The sequence below is a fragment of the Rhamphochromis longiceps genome, linkage group LG16, assembly GCF_057381845.1.
Source record: "Rhamphochromis longiceps isolate RC_006_pf linkage group LG16, R_longiceps_female_GT1.1, whole genome shotgun sequence".
Classification (NCBI taxonomy): domain Eukaryota; kingdom Metazoa; phylum Chordata; class Actinopteri; order Cichliformes; family Cichlidae; genus Rhamphochromis; species Rhamphochromis longiceps.
In genome coordinates, this window is record NC_140572.1 from 30,160,403 (window position 1) to 30,183,757 (window position 23,355).

Consider the following 23,355-nt stretch of genomic DNA (forward strand, 5'->3'; position numbering starts at 1 on the left):
TAACTATCAACTATCTGCTGTTAACAGGCTCACAAATGCTTAGATGAGCTTTATGGCCTTCCATAAAATTATTTGTGTCATTAGAAACCAGGTGTTTTTGTAACATGTCACATTACATGTGTTTATCTAACTTCAGTATAGCTTAATATATATAAATATATATTCATATTCACAGTGAAGCACTGTTCTGTACTTGTTCTGTAATATTTTCTGCATAGTTTAAGGTAAAGTGGATAAATTGAACTTTATTAATACGCCTCTGTTCTATAATGAAGGTTAGCCCTCAGGCTGCAACTACGTAACATATGTCCCCGAGTGTTTGTAGCCACAGGCTATTGGTCATATGGCCTCTTAGCTGTGTTATAGGTTTCCTGTCAAACGCAACAGTTCATTGGACTGGAACATTAGAGTCAGAAGAGGTGAAACGAGCTAATTAGTCTGAGTCTACTCTACACATTGATTCATTCAGTGTTTCAGTCTACAGTATTTAGTAGCACTTTAGCATTAAAGGACTGCAGTAATGCTGTAGGTGAAATAATAATGCAAAACACATCAAACTGAGAGCTAATTAAACAGTCCTGTTTTTACAGCTAGGAAAGCTCTGCACATGATGTAGGTGTTTGTTTTTGCATCTGTTGTTTAATCAAATACTGACTCAACTGAAATTTAGCCACTTGAAAGAATATTTCTGGTACGTAATACATAAATATACTGATGCAGAGAAAAAATAGGATAAAATAAAAATGTTAACATACAGTAAGCTTAACATTTTATCTACACAATTGATCTAAATCATTTTAAATCAAATATGTGAGCCTTACATTATCCTGTCCTACATAAAAGTAGTAATAAAGTAAAGAATTGATGAAGCAAGTCTACTCATACACACCGGGGTATGCAGCTGATTTACAGTCTCTGCTGTCAACCTTAAACTGCCACTGCGCTGCAGTTTGGTCAAATATTTTTGTGCTTCTTGAAGTTAATCTCTAAAATTCAACAACTTGAGATGATGATGAAAATAACGCTTGACACTGATTCTGCATCCTCATGCTGTGAAAGGAAAACCTCCTCTGTAAGTGATAATGTTAGATCAAACAGAGATATTTTATGTAAAGTATGCCCATCCACTGTAATTAGCAGAAGCTTTGTACCCTTAGGTTATTTCTGCTCTCTCAGCTGGAATGAAGGTATTGTGCTGCATGTACAGGTATGTGACGAGATGTGTGGGGTACAAAGGCAGCATAGTGATAAACGATAGCATACTAGGTAATAACAGTTTGATGCTTCCCTTTTCTCAGCCTTGTTTTAGTTTAAGTTAGATTAAACGAATACTTTTATGGAACTGTAACTCAAAGTTTATTTTAAAAAGACATAAATTGCAGAGCAGTGGAAATAAGCCCAGATTGGTTTTACTATTATGACCAAGTTGCTACATCATTTTCTCTGCATGGTTTTTAGTAGATTTTGATTACACTTCTTTGAAGGTTTTTAAGGCTCTTTTGAAACTAGGGTTTTATTTCAGCATTACTGGCCAAAGTGGAAATTTTGCTTCTCCAAGGCAATGTTTTGTGCGTCATAAATTATTGGGGGTAAAAAAACAGGGAAACACCTGCCATGAAGCTCCTGGCACACAGTTTCTGTGCTGATGTTAATGCCAGAGCAGGTGTGCTAGTGACTTGTAAGCACTATATGCCTCATTATTGAACCCTACTCTCACATAGATGTGATCATGGAATATCTACTCTAGAAGGGAAGAAATTTCACAGACTATCGAGTGGTTGCTGGTCCTAGTTGGGCTGTGCTTTAGCTTATTTCACTTATTTTCCCACACTGTCATCTGTACGGTTCAAAAAGAATGGTCCAAAAGAAGAGAAAATAACTAGTGAGCAGCAGTTCACAGGGCCAAAATAATTCATAACTCTTAAAGAAGAGCATCTCTGAACATACACCATGTTGAAACTTGACGTACAGTGGCTACAGCAACAGAAGACCACACTGAGTGCCCAGTAAAATGAGTCTAAAATTTGCACAGGCTCATCACATTTAGATAGTAACGTCTGATCTGATGATTCTTGATTTCTGCTGTTATGGTCAGAATTTCGCTTAAACGACATAAAAGCGGGGCCCCAACCTGCTTCCTGTTTAGTTTAGGCTCAGTTTAGGCTCATAGTGGTGGTGTAATGGCATGGGGGATATTTTCTGGGCAAACTGACAGATCAACATTATGATGCAATCAAGTCAATATAGATCAGACTGTCTGAGGAATGTTTCCAGGATCTTGTTGTGCCATTAAGACTTAAGGCAAAAAGAGGTTCAACCTGGTACTAGTAAGGTGCACCTAATGAAGTGGACAGTCAGTGTATTTTATAGTAAATGAGTTGCTGTAATAAGAAGGAGAAATCTTAATCTCTGAGTCTCTGTATGAAGCATACAAATGTAAGCACGTGGCTTTGTGATCGTGAGCCTGAACACATTAAAGCTACAATGACTGCAGCTGATTCATGAGATTCACACACCACCACCTTCTCATTAGGAGGTTGCAGTGACTGACGTGTGTGTTGTGGTGCATCAGGTGCAGAGATACAAATGCATCTCAATGCAAAGACCTTTATTAGAAGAATATTTGAACCAAAGACCAAGCTGACAGTTCACATTTAATCCTCTGTTAATGGATTTCGCTTCCTCTGTATTGTGACTCCAATGATTTGCCAACGCTCCTTATTTAGTAAATGTTGTACTCTTGCAGTTTTTTCAATAATTGTCTTCATTTGCCTTTAACTGTGTGGTGTAGAGGTTGATTATTTAACAGTGTGGTATAAAAGTCGATGAGTTCTCCTAGCTTACTGACTTTGCAAGATTATTTAGATGCCCAGTCTCTATATGTATTATTTATAACAGGGTGAAGGGAGCAGCTGCCATATAGCAAATGTGTTTCATGTGTCAATTACTGCTGACGAGTGTTGCTGTTCAGTCGAGTTGGATGTTGGGTAAGAAAAACATTTATATTTATACTGATAAAAAAACAGAGAAAACAGAGAATGATACAGAAATCAGGATTTGATATCAAATTTTTTACCTGTATTAGCATCTGCATCAGTTTTTTAGAGGTTTTCATTATCTGTAAACCACAACACAAATGAAGGGTTATTTAAGTAAATTTCCGGGTATTTTGTTTTGTTTTGTTTTCCATTTGCAAAATAGTTTCTATTATTTATAAGACTGATGTTTTCACAGCAATTAACCATAATCATGTCAATAGAAATGATCTATTGAAGAGGAACAATTGCAGCTTTCATTCTCATAAACCTTTTATTAGGTAGCTTATGCCCAAGGTTAACACATTGTGCTGAAAATCAGGCCGCTAAACGCTCTGTGCTGTGTAATTTGATAACACTCATGTCAAGAGAAAACGAGGGTTTCACCTTGAGCTGGCTCATTCAGGTTGCTTTTCTTTCATTAAATGTGTTTATCATAGCATGTTATGAACAAAAATATGTTCTTTTTATGAGAATAAATTATTGGATTATTTGCTACTGATTATAATAATAAAAAAAAAAACAAGTTTGTCCTTGAGAATAACTGCAAAAAGTAAGCACTTTGGATTCATTAGGGAGATGTACAGCTGTCGGCTGATATTGAATGGTATTACGTTAAATTTTGAAATCTACTGGAAATCTACATAAAATTAGTGCCATAAAGGTCACTTCTAATGACAAGAAGTATTTATCATTAGTTTCTGCATGCTGTTGGGGCACAAATAAATTTGAAATATTTTGAAATTAACAATGTATTTCATAACTTCTAGCTATTAGTATGTTTAACTTGGTAGATCATAACACTAAAGACAGCGGATGCTGTAGGATGCTTTGTTTCTGCCTGATCATCCCATCACTCTTTTTTCTTTTTGTTGCTTTTTTTGTTGTTATTCTGCAGCAATGTGACCAAGATACATCAAGAAACAGAAGCAGACATATCCTGCGCCCCGCAGCTTCAGATAACTCACCCTGTCCAGAGATGGTCCAGTCAGAGTCCTGTGTTCTTAATAGTACATGTTTCACCTACCAGTACAGAGTCTCAGGTAGGACAATCTGCACGTCATTTCTGATCTAATTCACGTTACATGATTACAACCTGTTGTTAGCCCCATAAACAAGATGGGTGCGTACCTAAAACCAGCAAAAGGTCAAGTTTACTTGCTATAAGAATGCATCCATTATCGTGGTATACTGCAAGGGACAAGATTAAGTCATTTTTAGTTATTTTGTAACACAGTGATACACAACAAAGTCCCTTTATCCAACAACTATAATGCCAGTATTACAGCTAAATAATATATTAATAAAAAATGTTATTATTTATTATAAAACTGCTTTAAAAATAACGTTTTTATAACAATGAAAAAACCCATTTATAAAAGTGTTTTATTAAGGAGATCGCAAGATGCTTCATCAGGGATGAAAAAAGAGCAATAAAACACATTTCTCAACATATGCATAAAGCCAGAAGACAGTTTTGAGCTTTATAGGCACACACATGCCTGTATGCAAGAAGTTATCAGTAAGACTCCCCAGAATGGATTCCAGGATTGAAATAAAGTGAATTAATTATTAATTATTTCATTTAATTATTCATTAATAGTGAATAATTAATACAACTATTAATTGTTAATTATTCCCAGTGTAGCCAGAATCTTTTGCCTTTACCTAAATTGCCAGAGCTGGCTTTGCAGTGCATATGCTGTCTACCAGCAAATCCTTTGGTTTCAGTACACCAGACTGCCATCATACCCCATCCTCATCATCACTGAATATGGTTACACTGGTTCCCAGTTCTGTGCACCTCATTACCACTACTTCTGAAATAAACGTTAGCTCAGCTTTGAGTTAGAGACGCTCATCCCCATGAGAGACTACTGAGTACAATATTTGTTACTGCTTCATTTGGTCTGGTTGTTTGGGTGATTGGGATAGTTGTTCTGAGTGAATCTTTTTTATTATTGTGGTCTTGTGGTTGTGCAATGGTCTCAGGTCTCTCTTGACAAAGAAATCTTGATTTCATGGAGTTTCCTAAACAAAGAAACAGCCGAGTGTGAGCTTGTTGGGATTTGTGCAGAATGTTGCTGTTGTTGTAGACCAGTAGCGTTGACATAAAAGACGGTTTGACAGTGAGACTAATGAAGATATGTTGCTGTGTGCGTCTAGACTGGAGTACATGCCAGCTGAGTGAAAATGCCATCTGCGGTCAGGGATCACGTTTTCGTCTCCTGGACTGTATTCGCAGCGATGGCAAGGTTACGGAGGTGCAGAAGTGTGAGCAGGTAATCGCTGTGTAGACAATTAAAGATGTATAATGTAAAAATGAAAAGTTTCATCACACATACAGTGGGGCAAAAAAGTATTTAGTCAGCCACCGATTGTGCAAGTTCCCACACTTAAAATGATGACAGAGGTCAGTAATTTGCACCAGAGGTACACTTCAACTGTGAGAGACAGAATGTGAAAAAAAAAATCCATGAATCCACATGGTAGGATTTGTAAAGAATTTATTCGTGAATCAGGGTGGAAAATAAGTATTTGGTCAATAACAAAAATACAACTCAATACTTTGTAACATAACCTTTGTTGGCAATAACAGAGGTCAAACGTTTACTATAGGTCTTTACCAGGTTTGCACACACAGTAGCTGGTATTTTGGCCCATTCCTCCATGCAGATCTTCTCGAGAGCAGTGATGTTTTGGGGCTGTCGCCGAGCAACACGGACTTTCAACTCCCGCCACAGATTTTCTATGGGGTTGAGGTCTGGAGACTGGCTAGGCCACTCCAGGACTTTCAAATGCTTCTTACGGAGCCACTCCTTTGTTGCCCGGGCGGTGTGTTTTGGATCATTGTCATGTTGGAAGACCCAGCCTCGTTTCATCTTCAAAGTTCTCACTGATGGAAGGAGGTTTTGGCTCAAAATCTCACGATACATGGCCCCATTCATTCTGTCCTTAACACGGATCAGTCGTCCTGTCCCCTTGGCAGAAAAACAGCCCCATAGCATGATGTTTCCACCCCCATGCTTCACAGTAGGTATGGTGTTCTTGGGATGCAACTCAGTATTCTTCTTCCTCCAAACACGACGAGTTGAGTTTATACCAAAAAGTTCTACTTTGGTTTCATCTGACCACATGACATTCTCCCAATCCTCTGCTGTATCATCCATGTGCTCTCTGGCAAACTTCAGACGGGCCTGGACATGCACTGGCTTCAGCAGCGGAACACGTCTGGCACTGCGGGATTTGATTCCCTGCCGTTGTAGTGTGTTACTGATGGTGACCTTTGTTACTTTGGTCCCAGCTCTCTGCAGGTCATTCACCAGGTCCCCCCGTGTGGTTCTGGGATCTTTGCTCACCGTTCTCATGATCATTTTGACCCCACGGGATGAGATCTTGCGTGGAGCCCCAGATCGAGGGAGATTATCAGTGGTCTTGTATGTCTTCCATTTTCTGATGATTGCTCCCACAGTTGATTTTTTCACACCAAGCTGCTTGCCTATTGTAGATTCACTCTTCCCAGTCTGGTGCAGGTCTACAATACTTTTCCTGGTGTCCTTCGAAAGCTCTTTGGTCTTGGCCATGGCGGAGTTTGGAGTCTGACTGTTTGAGGCTGTGGACAGGTGTCTTTTATACAGATGATGAGTTCAAACAGGTGCCATTCATACAGGTAACGAGTGGGGGACAGAAAAGCTTCTTACAGAAGACGTTACAGGTCTGTGGGAGCCAGAGATTTTCCTTGTTTGAGGTGACCAAATACTTATTTTCCACCCTAATTTACGAATAAATTCTTTACAAATCCTACCATGTGAATTCATGGATTTTTTTTTCACATTCTGTCTCTCACAGTTGAAGTGTACCTCTGGTGCAAATTACTGACCTCTGTCATCATTTTAAGTGGGGGAACTTGCACAATCGGTGGCTGACTAAATACTTTTTTGCCCCACTGTATATACATATTTTGGGTGCAAGTCAAATTCCAAAGCCATACAAGTTTTAAAAAATGCACAAAATTAACTTATAGTTTGCAAAATCTGAAATATTGACAGCTATTGCAGTGCAGCAGCTTTGCTTCTGTTCTCATTACTTATTTATTATTGAAAGCTCAGTTGCCCAATTTGATTAAGTGAAAATGTTGTATCTGATTTCATACCAACTTTGCCACTAAGCCAAACAGAACTTAATGTTATTGACTTTATTTGTGCAAAGACAAATGGCGCTCTTACGTTACTGTAATTGAATAACAGTAGACGTAAAAAGATTTCTCATTTTTGTGAAGCAAATGTTTGGGTAATCTCTGGCACATCCAGAATCATATTGCACTATCCACTTAATGCAATTTTAATGGGATGAATGTAGCAATGATGTTGTCTCTGTGTTAAATATAATGTACATTAACAGCTCAATAGCATCTGAAGGTTTTTTGTTAGGGTTTTATTTTCAGCTGCTGCTTTTCCACTGTCTGAAATGAACTGTAGCATATTTAAAATATGGAAATGTGTGCGCTCCCCCTTTTCTTGTTAGTGGAAATAATTAGCTAGCCCTCCTCTCAGATCTGTTCTTGTTTTCTACAGTTTGGTTTGATCAACAAGTGGATTCTAACAGAGAGCTGCGTAGTCAACTGTCCTGTCAGCTGTGTGCTCTCTAAGTGGTCGCCGTGGGCAGAATGCTCGCACAGCTGTGGGAGTCAAGGTAAAAACATCATGAGCTAAAAACCTTAACTTAAATTCATGGGAACAACAACCTGATAAACAGACACACGGTGGACTACATATGCAGCGCCTCATTATTCCATCTACTCAGGCATGCACCAAGATGTTGAATAGTGCATGAATACATTTAAATGCATTAAAATATTTACGCGTATGTGTAATCCAATGCCTTATTATGCAGGGGAACTCTGCATAATTAAGACTGGAAACTTCCTTTGTGACATTATGTTTTAACAATAGATGCGTCCATAAGTGTGAGCTCCATAGCTCACACTTGTGGACGCCATAAATGATTCAGTGTTCCTAAATAAAATATATAGCTATACCACTCCGTGAGTGCAAACATGCAGCTGATAATCCCCAACCAGTGACACACTTATTATCACTTTGTGCAAGTCATGTTGTAACCTCATGCAATATACAAAAGTAAATGATTAAACCGAAATGCATACATTGTTGCTTCAGCTTCCCAAAGTCAATCTCCCAAAGAGAATGCATGTTATTCTGCTAATTAGAGAGAGTCGGCACTGTCTTCTTCTTATGTTTATTAATTTTAATTTGTCACTCGCTAACTTTCTACTTGCAGTTAACCCCTTATCCCAATGAGCTCACACTAGCCCAGGCTTTCATCTGGGAATATAAACTCGAAATCCTTTCTTTCACAGCTCAGTCACTATTGCTGTGACTCTTTCTGCTACTATCACTTCATTCTCACACATTGTGAAACGCATTTCTCTGCCTCGATGAGGGATTTGTGTCGTATTTGTGTCGTATCTGTGTCAGACGACGCAAGGATCTTGTTTTGTCAGGATGCCATGGGAGCGTTAATGTTTTTGGTTTGATTTTTGAGATGGCAGAGCCGAATGTCCTTTTTGCTGCGTCTTCCTGCGGCTCTCGGAGCTCGGCATCTCTCCTGGCATTACATACACAGGCGCGCGCACGCACAACTTCTGCCAACTGGATGGCTCATGGAGGCTTACAGGACCCAGGCACAAGCTGCTTTTTTCCCTGCTGGCATTTAGCAAACTTTTCCTTTCACACATTATTAATGGCTCACTTGAATGAAGCACTTTTGTTGGAAACTGCAAAATCTGAGCATAAAGTGGCACAGTGACACAGATGTATAGTGCTGTTACACTAATTCCTCTTTGTCGTGAGGAAAATATTTTGTGAGCTAAAGAGCAGGCACAGCCTATTTTCACTACTAAATGAATCATCATCTCTCATTTCAGCCACTCATTGTATTAACAGTTGTTTTATGGAGTCTTATGTTTGTGTAGTGATCCATTTTTGTCTCTCTCAAAGCAATTGAGAGTATGAGCTGAACTAAGAGGATCAATCCCACTGTGTTCTTACTGTGTTTTAGCAATTAATGGAAAAAAGGAAATAAAAGGCAGGCATCCAATGCAAATGCACTCTGCTCGATTTATTGTCACATTTGCATGTTTGCCTTGTGTTGTGTAGGTCAGTCTGTGCGCAGTCGGAGAATCCTTCAGGATGCTCAAGAGGAGGGTCGCCCCTGTCCCAACCAGCTCATCCAGACCAAACCATGCCCCATAAGGCCTTGCTACATGTGGGTGCTGAGTGACTGGTCCCCATGCACAGTAGCGGTATGACAGGTTTTTCTGCCTATATGTTGATGTTCTTTGCATTGTACTGCCTAACAGCTTTTTGTGTTTCCTGTGGTCTGCAGACTTTCAGCATCACATTTATCTAATGTGTGTAGTTCAAGAATATGCTGCAGTAGCTGTTGCTTCTGTCATAGTTTTAAAGGAGTATCTCACATTCAGCTTTCCAATTTGGACTTGTCGCCAGCCTGCTGCAGTGCTTCAACAGAAAACGATATACAAATAGGTTAAAATAAAATTAAGAAAACCTTTGCAAATGTTTATTAATGTTGATTTATTGTGTCTCTGCAGGGCGCAGCATGTGGTGAGGGGCTTCGGAGAAGAAATCTATCATGCATTGTCCACTGGGGAAACTGGCACGAGTCTCCTCGTCAGCCAGTGAAGGAGGAACTTTGTGGAGACGTACTTAGGCAACGTATCCAACAAGAGATGGAGCAGCCCTGTTTTGTCCCCTGCCCTGGTAAAGCTGCATTCAAACATAGTGGATATACTGGATTTGATAGTTTTACACGAATATGTCAAAATTACATGACTGAGTGATTTTTTTTTAATTACTGTAGTCCTTTTATATTCACCAAACAACTACATAATCATTGAATCCATCTAACAACACAGTCAATAATCTTGTTTTTAACAGAAATTCATTTGCTAGGATCTGCCAATAAATTGTCCCTTTTTCCAATTGGCTGACATTTTCAGCCACTAAATAATTGCAGAATCAATAAAAGTCATAGCTTTACTAATGACCCTTGTAGCTCTACATTATCTAGTTTCGTCCTGTACAGTAGCAGTACAGGGCCTGAGCTCAGTAACTATGAAAGAGACATATTTTATAATCAATAACCTGAGAACACTTTATTTCTTTGCACTGCATTATGTAACAATACATGACTCCGTAAGGCATGAAAAACCATCATCTGCTAATTGAAGCATTTAGCAGATCACATAGCTGAGAACAATCCCAGAGCTTATCACAGCAGTTTAATGCCTATGGGAATTCTGCGCACAGAAAGCTTGTTCAAATGTGAATGTAATAATTTTCCAATAAAAAAAACAATTATTAGGAGAATGAAAGTGCATTTTCAATACATTTAGTGTTTACTGCAAACACAGTGTATGTAAAATATAAGGAAAAAAAACGTTTTATCCTATTTCCATAACAGTTTGTACACTGAGTCGCTTTGAGTTTAACACAAGCTTCAAATGATGTTGACACATGGGCGACAAAAACCTGAAGAAGTTGTGTGGTTCTAAAAAACTAACCCATCTAATTTAATCATTTAAAACTATTTTTCCGATGTAAATGGATTTAGGGGGATTTTATTACTTAGCACATCTAAAATCAAGAAAAAGAAAAAACATCTGTATGTACAAGGATTATAAAAAATTATATTTTATGGTACTAGCACTGAATAAAAAAAAATCTGTACCAGTTGTAATTCTATAGCATGTAATTCAACAGGTTTGAAATACATACTATAGTGCACATATGCATGGGTCATTTGCACACCTTTGAAGGCCCCTTTGCTCAGGGGCGTAATTTCCAGGGGGCTTAGGGGGGTTATGCCCCCCCCCAATAATCAGATCCAACCAATAGAACCCCCCCCCCCCCCCATAAAATTATGAACTACCTTGCATAAATAGCATGTTGATTTTCTTTACTCATTTCAGTTAACAGCAAAATAGTTAACATAGTTATACAAAATAGCATGTATAATCACCCCCCCAATGTTCAGCACAAAGTTACGCCCATGTTATTGCTGAATGGTATATACCGATTTCTGAACAACATCTAGCCAACATAATTTTAAGAAAAGCATTGCTTATTTTAGAAAGACTATGCCAAACCCCATTCTACCTCTATAATAGTACCTTAGTATGGCTCTGTAAACCTGTTGTTTATTGAAAAATCAGCATTGTCTCTGACAAAGAAGTCTGCAAACTGTTGAGAACCTGAAATTTATCATTCATCAAGTAAGTATGAGGGGAAAAAAACCTTGTGAAAAGTACAGTAACTGGTCTCCCCCGTTGCTGGCATGAATTCATCATGAGCATATATTTTTCATCTTTTTTCAAATATAACTGCTTTGTGTCTTTATATCATTTCTGACATTATTGTGATGAAATAATTCTGTATCTTGGACTAATGCTAGCCATAGCTTGTGAACCTGTTCAACTGTATCGAGTTATTTTTTTTAAAGTTATGATTTCTGTCCAATCAAAGAGAAGTTTGTCAGCTGACATTTCAGTCTTAGACAAATCCCATTACTGGACTGCATTACTTTAAAAATGAATATACCTCTGCTTATACCATGTGTATCTACACTAAAGTGTGAGGTGATGTTTTGGAGACTCCAGACTGCATTGTTCAGTACAGTAAATGTCACTGTGTCAGTGTGCTGTTTGCAGTGCACATCACACCACATGTTGGTCACTGTGATGGATAACGATAGCAGAGCACCAGTGTTGGTAGAGTAACTGTCTGTAGCTGTAATGTAGCAAAAAGAAAAACATAAAAATAAGAAGCGATGGTGAATCTTGGCACTGCTATGTGCTCTACCTCAGCAGCCTAAAATGCAAAAACTTGTTTTAAACGAAATCAATTTATGCAAATTTTCTGGTAGACTTTTTCGAAATTAAGGCATGTTGCAGCTTTTCAACCTTGTTGTCTGTAGTAAATTAACACTGCATGTATTAATTCAAACGGAAAATGTAAACAACATAATAGTAGACTTCTTGCACGACATGCTGTTAGTTTGTTATTTTGGTGAGGATATTGGGAACCCCTACAATGAACCTTTGTCATGATTTTTTATTGGGTCTGTGCATAGAAATTGACTAAGCTCATTGTTGTAAAAATCACTATAGCAACAGACAGACAGTGTATCATTGTTAACTGACATTCAACTCGTGTTTTTTTTATTTAGGCCACAGTGTGAATGTAGAATTTGCCTTAACCAAGAGAGTTACTGGCCAGCTGACAGTTTTGACCTGCTTCACTTGTCACTGTCTGCTTTTCCACCCTGCGAGTCTATAATGAAGCATTACTGTCTTTAGGCATATGCTAGCTGAACAAACTCTATAGAATATATTTGATTTTCTCTCTGTTTTTTCTTTTTAAAGAGAGAGTCATTGTGGTAAAATCACCACCCCTCAAAAAATGACCTCCTTATGCATGGCTACTTCCATGTATGGCTTTTGTTAATTTGTGCTTTGAAGAGAGCGAGCAGTGCTTGCTTTTGTTCATATGCCTCTCACTCTCCTCTGATCCTCTCCTTGATTCATCACTCAAACCGCCTTTGCTCTGAGTCTTGGCTCGGGATCAGGAGTGTTTGATGGCAAGAGCAGATGTGTGTGTATGTGTTCATGTAAGTGTTGATGTGATGGTGGCAGACGCAGAGTAGGGGCCAGAGGAGGAGTTGTTGACATGCTTGTGATGGGTGTGTGTGTGTGTGTGTGTGTGTGTGTGTGTGTGTGTGTGTGTGTGTGTGTGTGTGTGTTTGCTGTATACTGTAGCTATTGCTACAGCATGTTTCCAGGGTTCTAGCAGCATGAGTGAAGAGCTGATAGACTGTATCCATATAAAGATGAAAGATAATGAGATGTTCCAATCCACAGACAGTTACTAATGGGTGTTCAGGGCAAAGAATCGGAGGGTTGTTCTGGCTGAGTAGCTGAGGCTGTGGGTGATATTATCACTACAATGTGACCCTATCAAGAAATACAAGAGATATTTGTGTTTGACATTCAAAAACCAAACAGACTTTATCCTTTAAAAAAAATATTCCAAACTAAACCAAATGAATTTTCCATCTCATTTGAGACACATTTCAGTATTGGGTTTTACCTTTACAGTCCAGCTTGGAGTTATAGCTTGTATTGTATAATTTATAACTCTGGTTGGTCTATTACTTCTGAATACCCACTGGGCTGTCTGAGTAATTTGTTTGTGCATTTGTTACATTATCAGCCGCAGATGTGTGCTGAAGTTGTTTTCGATCTCTTTTTAATGTTCCAGGAGCTAGCAGGGGAGCCAATAAAACGATCCCTGAAATAGTGTTGGCAAGCTGAATATAAACCACCCGCAAGTATCTGAAAGGAGAGTCTGACAGTGTTATTGACCAAGTTGTGCTATCACTGATGTTTTACTGTCTTTTTTTCCCCTCAGGAGACTGCCATTTGACTGAGTGGTCGTCTTGGAGCTCGTGCCAGTTGACCTGCCTGGAGGGGCGGAGCTTTGAAACCACCGGTCGCCAAGCGCGCTCCAGAGCCGTGATTATTCAAGACATGGAGAATCAGGACAGCTGCCCTCATCAAGTCTTTGAGACCCAGCCCTGTAAAGGTACTCGGGATGCCATGCATTTTCCATGCAAAGTCATACCAGCATCAGGTCGCCAGTGTCAGGCAAAAGACGACTTTCTTCTTTCTTCCTGACAGTGACTGTTGACCAAAATGCACAATAATTGATCAGTTAAATGCACCAAATACTAGCAGTTTGGTAACAACTACTTTGTAAAGGATTGAGCTAAGAACATTCAGAACAGCTGCCATATATCACCAATGCTTCCCTCTCCACAGCAGCTCATGTGTGCATTAATGGGTCATTTAAATGGACAAATTCCTTGTTACTTCTGCATCAGAACAACTGATCACAGAGTCTCTCAAACAGCTGATGAATTTACACTGGTCAGTGAAAATTAATTAATTAATACTGCAGAAATATGTTCTTTCCACTACAAATACTGTTAAAAAATAATATTGTGCTATAGTGTCGTATAAAACTCCAACTCCAGATTTTGAAGTTTGCTCTCAAATCCTTTTTTCCTCCTTTTCTCAGGGGTGACCTAAATATTTGTGGCTAAATTCTCAGGTTTGTGCTGCAGTTCAGCTGAGTGCCTGGTGTTGGTTTGATGTGTTGGAAAGGTGTTGTGCCTCCAGCCTCCTCCGTTTAATGAGCATGTTGCAATCTCTCTTGTCAGGACTTAACAGACAAAGTCAGCATTTTCTCTAGCAATTACAGAGCTCATGATCGCCACTCCTAAAAATAAAGTAAATATTCTCATAGAGCTGGGCGATATGAGATTTTTTCATATCACGATATGTTTTTTTCATTTCAGGCGATAACGATATCTATCACGATATAAGCCAAATAACTATATTTGTAAGATTTAAATGTGCCGTTGCTCACAAGTAAAATGTGAAATAATCAGCAGCTTGTTTTTAAATATTTATTTCCCATAATAAGTTCAACAGGGTAGATGTACTTAAGGAACATGAGACTTTTTCAGATAAATAAAGGCAAATATTGCAAACTACACAAAAGGCAGCCGCTAAAGCGTTTAAGTTTCAAAATAGAACAAACGAAACAGACTAAATTGTCAATTCCACTTAGAAACAAAATATTAATTCTAAAAATAAATCTTAGTTTGTTTTACAGAAGAATAGACAAAACTGACTAACTTTTGTCAATATCAAATAAACTGAGAACTAAAAGGAAATTCTCAATCTCTCCTTGTTGTATAGCTGAGCTTTTCAAACAGTTTTAACAGTTACTTTAGTCTGACAAAAGCCGAATGACGAATTAGCGCTTCCAGTCAGAGACTGAGGCTACGTCCACACGTACACGGGTATTTTTGAAAACGGAGATTTTCTGTTTTCGTTTTAAAAAATAATCCCGTCCACACATAAAGGCAGAAATGAAGGAAAACGCTGCTATGAACATGCCAAAGCAGCAGGTGGCGCTAGATTCCTAACCGTGCAGAAATGTTGGCCAATCAGAAGTCTAGAAGCCTCGGTGGGAAAAAGTAAACAAAGCTGGGGCATAGAAGCAGAACCGAGTCGTATGTGTGGAGGGACAGTAACTGTGTGTATATGTAAGCATTTAAACACTGCAGAGAGTAGAATTAACAGTAACAGTATTGTAGAAATTCATTTCACCGAAACAATAACGTGGCGCACAGTGTGACGCATGCACCAGTTTATTGTATTTCCAGACTTGCTTTCGGCACAATTTACAGTGCACGCTACTCTGTTTTTTGTCAGACTTGAAATAGCCGAAATACCTTCACACTACGGAACTTCTATGGCTCTTCCGTTCGACAATCTCTTCGGCATTGGTACCATCATCTGTTTTCTCTTCGGTCACGCTCGGTTGATTTTTCTAGTCGGCACACTCATTTCCTCCATTATGCGCTGGCTGCTTCCCAAACAAACACACGTGCGGCTTGGCACTTGTGCTGTACGTAACAAGTCACGCGACGTGACGCTGCGGCTGTGATTGGTTCGGCTCTGCGCTACTGAATTTGGATTGGCTGACCTTTTTTTTTTTTTTTTTTTTTTTAATTTTTTTTTTAGAGGACAAGAGCGGCGAGGTCTATCGCGATAGCTTAATTTCTCTATCGAGTAAAAGTTATATCGCGATACATATCGTTATCGTTCTATCGCCCAGCTCTATATTCTCAATTAGCATTAGCAAGGTAATAAAGACTGTCCGCCCTGAGAAAATAAGTCATTTGTGCCAGCTTCTGTTACATCCTATTGTTTTATTGTTTTAAAAGTTAGACCTCTAGCAGCTGTGCAAATAAGTGGATGTTTACATTAATATCATAACTTTTAGACCTGGGAAGTCAGATTTTGTAGGGAGTGACGCAACTCTCAAGCTAAGGGCGTTCCCCTGGTAAAGTCAGAAAAGCAAACAACAACCGGATTTGTTTTGCTTTAGCAAGGTGGAGCCAGTCATGCAACACTAGCAACACAGTGCAGGGCTTTTAAAAAAAAAATATTTAACACCATTGAGATTCTATTCTATCTTCATAGATAGAATCTGATCAATTCTCTGCATATGGCTTATTTAGTAAGTAGCAAAGTATCAAACAGTTGCAGTTCAGATTAAAATGTTTTACGGTTTTACTGATCTTTGTGCTCATAGCAGCAATCCTGGATCTTTGAGTCTGGGTTGCTGGGGCTCCTCTGACTTTCCAAGTTGAAAATCTCCCTTGAAATAGCTTTCCTGTTTAAAATCTTACCTGGTAACTCAGTTAAACTGATAACTCAGATTCAAATGGAAGGCACTAATAGAGAGGAGCCATCCTTAATAGTGCCATCTACGCCCAGACCTCTGGATGTGAACACAAGAGCCCCACCCACCTTCTGTCTGTGAGCGGCAGCCAATCACAAGAAGGTTGGCTTCCCGCTTTTGAACCATAAACTCTACAAAGTTACTCTAGAATACTGCAAGTAAATAAATATGGAGCTGGAAATGAGCATATACTGTAGGCTCCTTTTAATTAATGGTCTCCTAGTCAAAAGTTGTGTGTGTTTGTGCTTCTACCACCACCCTACCTCCCAGTATGTTGCGCTATGTCTGTGTTGCTTTAACAGCTGGTGTCTATGGTCCTTAAATAGCCATTAAAAATCAGTTATTGCAGGTTTTAAACTGTAACCGAGAAGCTGAAAAACATGCCCCCGAACCTTTGAACCACTCAAGCTGTTTCTCTTTCACTGGCTTTCAAGTTGACCTTTATTGTCTTCATAAATCTACAGATAAATAAATAAATGTAAGAGAAGATTAACACCATGGTGACATGGAAGGTCATCATTTACTGTGAGAAAAACTGCTTTTTTTCCTTCTGCACACAGTGAATCTGTTACAATTTTCAACACTCAGTATTAAAAACAAAAGCTTCTTATCCCTGAAATGGATCAGTGACATGAATATTGCCTTCTGTTAAACATTCAGTAAACTTTATGTCTTCTCATAAAAGACAGACAGATTTTTATATGATTCTGTATGTGTGACAGAACTCTTATAGGCCTTTCTGTTCAAGGTAAAAGGCTAAAAGGTGATACTACAAATGGTTTCTAAATGGGTATCTGTGCTGTAGATGGCAGTCTGGTGATTGTAATTGCAAAGTTCTCATTGAGACTGTGTCATGGGAGGTTAGCACTTCAAAATTACAAATTGCAACAAAAAGGCTGTGATTAAACAGTCAGCATTTGAACCATAGAAGGGTCATAAATGTTATTCCACTTATCCAATATTTGATGAAACATGGAGGTCAATGCATTTGACTGATTATTGATTCACAAATTGGAGATATGTGTGTTTCACAAGAGACCTTTGTGACTTAGCTCTGAGTTTGAGTTAATGTATATTTATATATAATATATGTGTACATATATATAAAAAAACCTGGACAAAGCTGGACTGAATGATAGCACAGAGGCACTAATCATGGCAGCACACGAACAAGCCCAAAGCACAAGATCCATAAAAGCCGGGCACACCAGGTGCAGGCTGCGTGAAGATGCCTGTGAGATAATCCTGCTCAGAGCAGCAGGGTGCAATAGAATAGAATAGAATGTCCCTTTATTGTCATTGTACATGTAAAATGAATTTGTGGGTGCTCCACACCAGCTGTCCCAAAATAAAATATAATTAGCAGACAGCAGGAATTAAATAGCAAACAGGAGAAATATAAACGATCAAGGTGCATATAGACAAAAGAAGAGAAATATATACGAAAACAACAGAAAGGCACACATTAGAGAACACGATGCTAACAGGCAGGGCATACATGGAATGCTATAACCAAGTGTCTGGCATAGTATTAAGGAACATCTGTGCCAAGTATGACCTGGAAGTCCTGAGGTGAAAATGGGATACGCCCCCTAGGGTGGTTGAGAATGAACAAGCTAGGATCAAGTTTCCAGGCCTGGTAGAGGATAGAAGACCGAAGGATAAAGACTCCCCACATCACCGATTTTATATATATTTGTGTATATATATTTGTGTATATATATATATATATATATATATATATATATATATATATATATATATATATATACACACACACATATATATTAGGGGTGCAACGATACACAAAATTCACGGTTCGGTTCGGTTCGATACTTTGGTGTCACGGTTCGATATTTTTTCGATACAAAAAAAATGTTCATGCCTTTTTAATTTGTCATTTATTAAAATTATAAATATATATTTTAACTCAAAAGTACAGTTTTTAAATTTAACCCTAACCCTTGTGCGTGTTTTTTATTTTGACAGCGAATGCGCACCTGCGGACCACTTATGTGCAGCCCTGGTTATTTAGCTTGTCATATTGCAGCCACAGAAATTCTTTTGTCCATGAAACCATAAAGCTGCACTTTCTTTTTGCCTTATAGTCTGATTTGTCATAACTTCTCCGTTTTGTGGTAAGCTTTTCTTTGGCTGTCACTTCTTCACCCTGACCTGTCTTATTTGGCTCAGCAGAACTAAAATATATATCTGTCTGTGAAGGTTCTCAGTCATCCAGGTCATCGTAGTCAAATATAAATCCTGCTGCTTTTACACACGGACTCACATAAGCTCAGCGATTCTCTGCGCGATCAACCTCTCACATGTTTAAGCTTGCTGCGGGAGATTTCACTTGTCATGTTTGCATAGTAAGCTAACGATTAATAAGACGATGTCAGAGGAATTGGTGCACAAATTATCATCACTCACAGATCAGTGCTGTCGCTCTCTATACACAGTTCGCACGATTGCAAAGTGAAAGCAAAAAAACAAGCGCAAATTCAAACGCGATTTCAATATGTCACATTGTTAACTTGTTATTTTCTGTTTTATCGCGAGAGTACGGTTGCCCGCGAAGTGTTGTTGTTGTGGTCCGTATGTAAAATGGCGGAACGAATAAAAGCGCTGTGAATGAGAGTACAACGTCGTGTCTTTTGAGTTAACATTGGTAGCAGAGGATGGTTTCCAATTACAAAGTACCACCAAAGCTTGATGAAGCCAGGCCATACGAATGCTGGAAGAATGAAGTCAATATCTGGAGACGGGTTACGGAGCTGGATAAAAAGAAACAGGCACTCGCGGTGGCGCTGGGCCTCGAGGGAAGAGCCAGAGAAACGGCCATGGAGATACCCGCGGAAGATTTAGACAAAGATGACGGTATGGAAATACTACTTGCAAAACTTGACGCGGTGTTTCAGAGAGAAGAGAAAGACCGCGCTTATGAAGCCTACTCGTGTTTTGACTCCATTGCAAAGAACCACAGCGTGTCCATGGCAGACTACATTATAGACTTTGAACAGCGTTATAACCGGATGAAAAAGTACAACATGACGCTGCCTGACGCTGTGCTAGCATTTAAGCTTCTAGATACAGCTTGTCTTGATGAGAAAAGTCGACAGCTTGCACTGACAGCGTGCACGGACTTAACGTTTGCGTCTATGAAGTCTGCACTGAAACGGATTTTCGGAGGGAAAGTAACCGGAGTTTTCAGCGGAATTCAACTGAACCAAGAAGCAGTTTTCCTTACGGAACAAAAAGGTCCCAAATACAAACGAAACAACGGTACTTCGTCGCGGAGTGGACAGCGACAACCACTACAAGGTACCAACCCACTTGACAAGTTTGGCAAGCGAACAAGATGTGCTATTTGTCAGAGCACTTACCACTGGGCGAAAGACTGTCCTCATCGTAATGGTGACCAAGTAAAGCTAACTGAAGATGGGAAAGTGGAGGAGTGTAACATTACTTTGTACACTAAAGCCTCAATGACAGACTCTGAAATCTTCCTGACTGAGGCACTGGGGTCAGCCATTATTGATACTGCATGTACACGTACAGTTTGTGGTCAGAAGTGGCTAGATAGTTACATGCGTGACCTCAGCCAAGGCCAAGTAAACAAGCTGTTGCAATCAGAAACCCCCAGCTCCAGACCATTTCGCTTTGGGGATGGTATTGTAGTGTATTCCAGCAGAAAAGTGAAACTTCCAGCAAAAATTGGACAAACAAAATGTGACATTGAAAGTGAAGTAGTTCCTGTTGACATTCCACTACTACTGAGCAAAACATCTCTCAAGAAAGCAGGGACTGTTCTAGACATGGAGAATGACAGTGTTGTCATGTTCAAGCAGCCTGTTCCCCTAGAGCTCACTAGTTCGGGACACTATTGTGTGGACATTAGAGATGAAAATACTACAGAAAGCTGCAATGAAAATGAAGTTCTCATGGTAACTGCTGAAATGTCTACAAAAGAGAAACAGAAAGTCCTTGTGAAACTTCATAAGCAGTTTGGTCATGCATCTGCAGAGAGGATATTGAGGCTCATCCAAAGCTCTGGCAATACAGATAAACAATGTGCAGTTATTCTACAAGAGATAGTTCGTGACTGTGACATTTGTCAGAAATATTGCAAAACCAAGCCGAGACCTGCTGTTGGTCTACCCCTGGCTTCTGAGTATAATGAGACAGTAGCGATGGATCTACATGAGCTGGAGCCCAATGTGTGGTACCTTCACATCATCGACCACTTCACACGCTTCAGTGCTGGCAGCATCGTAAAGACAAAGAAAGCTGCAGAGATCGTCAACTCCTTCATTCACACCTGGATAAGCATTCACGGTGCCCCCAGACGGCTCTACACAGACAACGGCGGAGAGTTCAACAACACAGACATTCGGGACATGGCTGAAAACTTCAACATTGAGGTAAAAACAACGGCGGGGTATAGTCCCTGGAGCAACGGACTACTGGAGAGACATAACATGACACTTACAGAAATCCTCCTGAAGGTAAAAAAGGAACGAGGATGTGACTGGCACACTGCGCTAGACTGGGCCCTTATGGCCAAAAACAGTATGCTTAATGTACATGGTTATAGTCCACATCAACTTGTGTTTGGCCAAAACCCCAACCTTCCTTCTGTGTTGATGGATAAGCCACCTGCCTTAGAGGGCACAACTGTAAGTGCAAGAGTAGCTGAACATATCTCAGCATTACATGCTTCCAGAAAAGCATTTACTGAGGCAGAGTGTTCAGAAAGGATCAGGAGAGCACTACGCAAACAACTTAGGCCTACAGATGACAAATATGAGGCAGGAGATAAAGTATACTACAAACGAGTCGACTGTACAGAGTGGAAGGGTCCAGGTGTAGTTATTGGGCAGGATGGAACTGTTGTATTTGTAAGACATGGGGGGACTCTTGTAAGAGTACACCAGTCAAGATTGACTAAAGTGGATTCACGGACTGGAGATAAACAAATATCACACAGTACTACTGATGATGACAACAAAGACGCAGTTGAAAATGATGACACTGACACACCCGATGGGGAACAGAGTATTAGTGAGGAAGAAGACATCACTATTGACAGAGAAACTAACACTACAGAAAACATGTCTGTCACACACACTACAGAAAACATGTCTGTCACACAAACTGCAAATGAGCCCTCTACACCCACTGATCATGTCTCTGCAAATGTAAAGTTAAGATCAGGACAGCTGATTGCTTTTACCAACAGAGACAACGGTGTTCAACACACAGCCAGAGTGCTAGGCAGAGCGGGAAAAGCAAAAGGGCAATACAAAAACTGGTACAATGTGCAATATCTTGAGCATGATGGTAGTGAAGGTGAAAAGAAAGCTGTAGACATGTCACTTGTTGATGGTCTTTGCACTGAAGCTGAAAACAGAGATGCAGATGTACTCATAACAAAAGATATTTCCTTTGATTCTGCTAAGCAGCAGGAGATTGAGAGCTGGCAAAGTAATGGTGTGTTTGATGAAGTGAAAGACCTGGGTCAAAAATGTGTGTCTACTAGATGGGTCTGTACACTCAAAGAAACTACTAATGGTGTTGTCCCAAAGGCTCGACTTGTGGCACGGGGGTTTGAAGAGGTAAACACTAAAGAACTACAGAAAGACTCTCCAACATGTGCGTCTGAGTCCCTCAGACTGGTGCTAGCTGTGATATGTCAAAACAAGTGGAGAGTAAATTCAATGGACATTAAATCTGCCTTCTTGCAGGGAATGGAACTGTCAAGAGACATCTATCTTCGTCCCCCACCTGAAGCTGGCAAGGACAATGTTCTATGGAAACTGAAAAAGTGTGTTTATGGACTTGCAGATGCTTCACTTTATTGGTACAATAAGGTCAAAGACATTATGCTCAAAACTGGTGGTAAAATATCACAGGTTGATCCTGCAGTGTTCTATTGGCAGAATGAACAATCTGAGGTTACAGGAGTGCTTGCATGTCACGTTGATGATTTCCTTTGGGCTGGTTCAAGTCACTTTGCAACTCATATCATTCCTGTACTGAAATCTACCTTCCTTGTGGGCCGTGAAGAACATGACAGCTTTTCTTATGTTGGTATGGACATTTTTACAGTTAATGATGTAATAGAGGTGCATCAACAACTTTACATTGACAACCTACAACCGGTTCAGCTACAAGCAGCACGGGCTGTACAGAGGGAGGCTCCCTTAAGTGAAACAGAACGTGAGCAACTCAGGTCAAAAATAGGACAGATTTTGTGGGTTGCCAAACAAACAAGGCCTGATGTTATGTTTGACACATGTAGCCTTGGATCTAATATCAAAGATGCAACTGTACAGTCTATTCATGAAGTGAACAAAGTTATCCGTAAACTTAAGGCAGAGAAAGTGACTCTTAAGTTTCAGCACTTGGGTAACAGTGAGGATCTGGCATTGGTTGTTTTCAGTGATGCTTCATTTGGCAACCTTCCTGATGGCGGTACTCAAGGAGGGGCATTAATCGTCCTTATGGGTAAAGGAGGAAAGTTTTGTCCTCTCTTCTGGCAGTCTAAAAAAATCAGGCGCGTGGTCAGAAGTACACTGGCAGGAGAAACTCTTGCCATGTCAGATGGAATAGACAGTGCTGTCTTCCTGGCAACACTTTTTTCTGAGCTTACAACTGGTAACACTGGTCTAAACGCTCTTCCTTTGATCTGTGTAACTGATAATCATTCCTTGTTTGATGCACTCAAGTCTACTAAGCAGGTTACAGAGAAGAGACTGAGGCTAGAAATGAGCAGCATTAAAGAGCTCATACAAGCCAAGAAAATCAGACAGGTTTGTTGGTCAGATTCAAAATCTCAACTTGCTGATTGTCTGACGAAAAAGGGAGTTTCACCTTTAACCCTTCTAAAGGCGCTAGATGAA

General features: G+C 39.6%; 1 protein-coding gene across 1 annotated transcript in view; it reads left to right on the top strand.

The window, feature by feature from the left end:
* thsd7ba (thrombospondin, type I, domain containing 7Ba) overlaps positions 1-23,355 on the top strand; it is a 227,248-nt gene that overhangs the window by 193,273 nt on the left and 10,620 nt on the right. The window contains exons 19-24 of the mRNA XM_085385281.1: positions 3,934-4,078; positions 5,202-5,317; positions 7,610-7,727; positions 9,212-9,357; positions 9,667-9,835; positions 13,544-13,717. Of these exons, the coding sequence (XP_085241407.1) occupies positions 3,934-4,078; positions 5,202-5,317; positions 7,610-7,727; positions 9,212-9,357; positions 9,667-9,835; positions 13,544-13,717 (868 nt within the window). The remainder of the gene's footprint in view (positions 1-3,933; positions 4,079-5,201; positions 5,318-7,609; positions 7,728-9,211; positions 9,358-9,666; positions 9,836-13,543; positions 13,718-23,355) is intronic.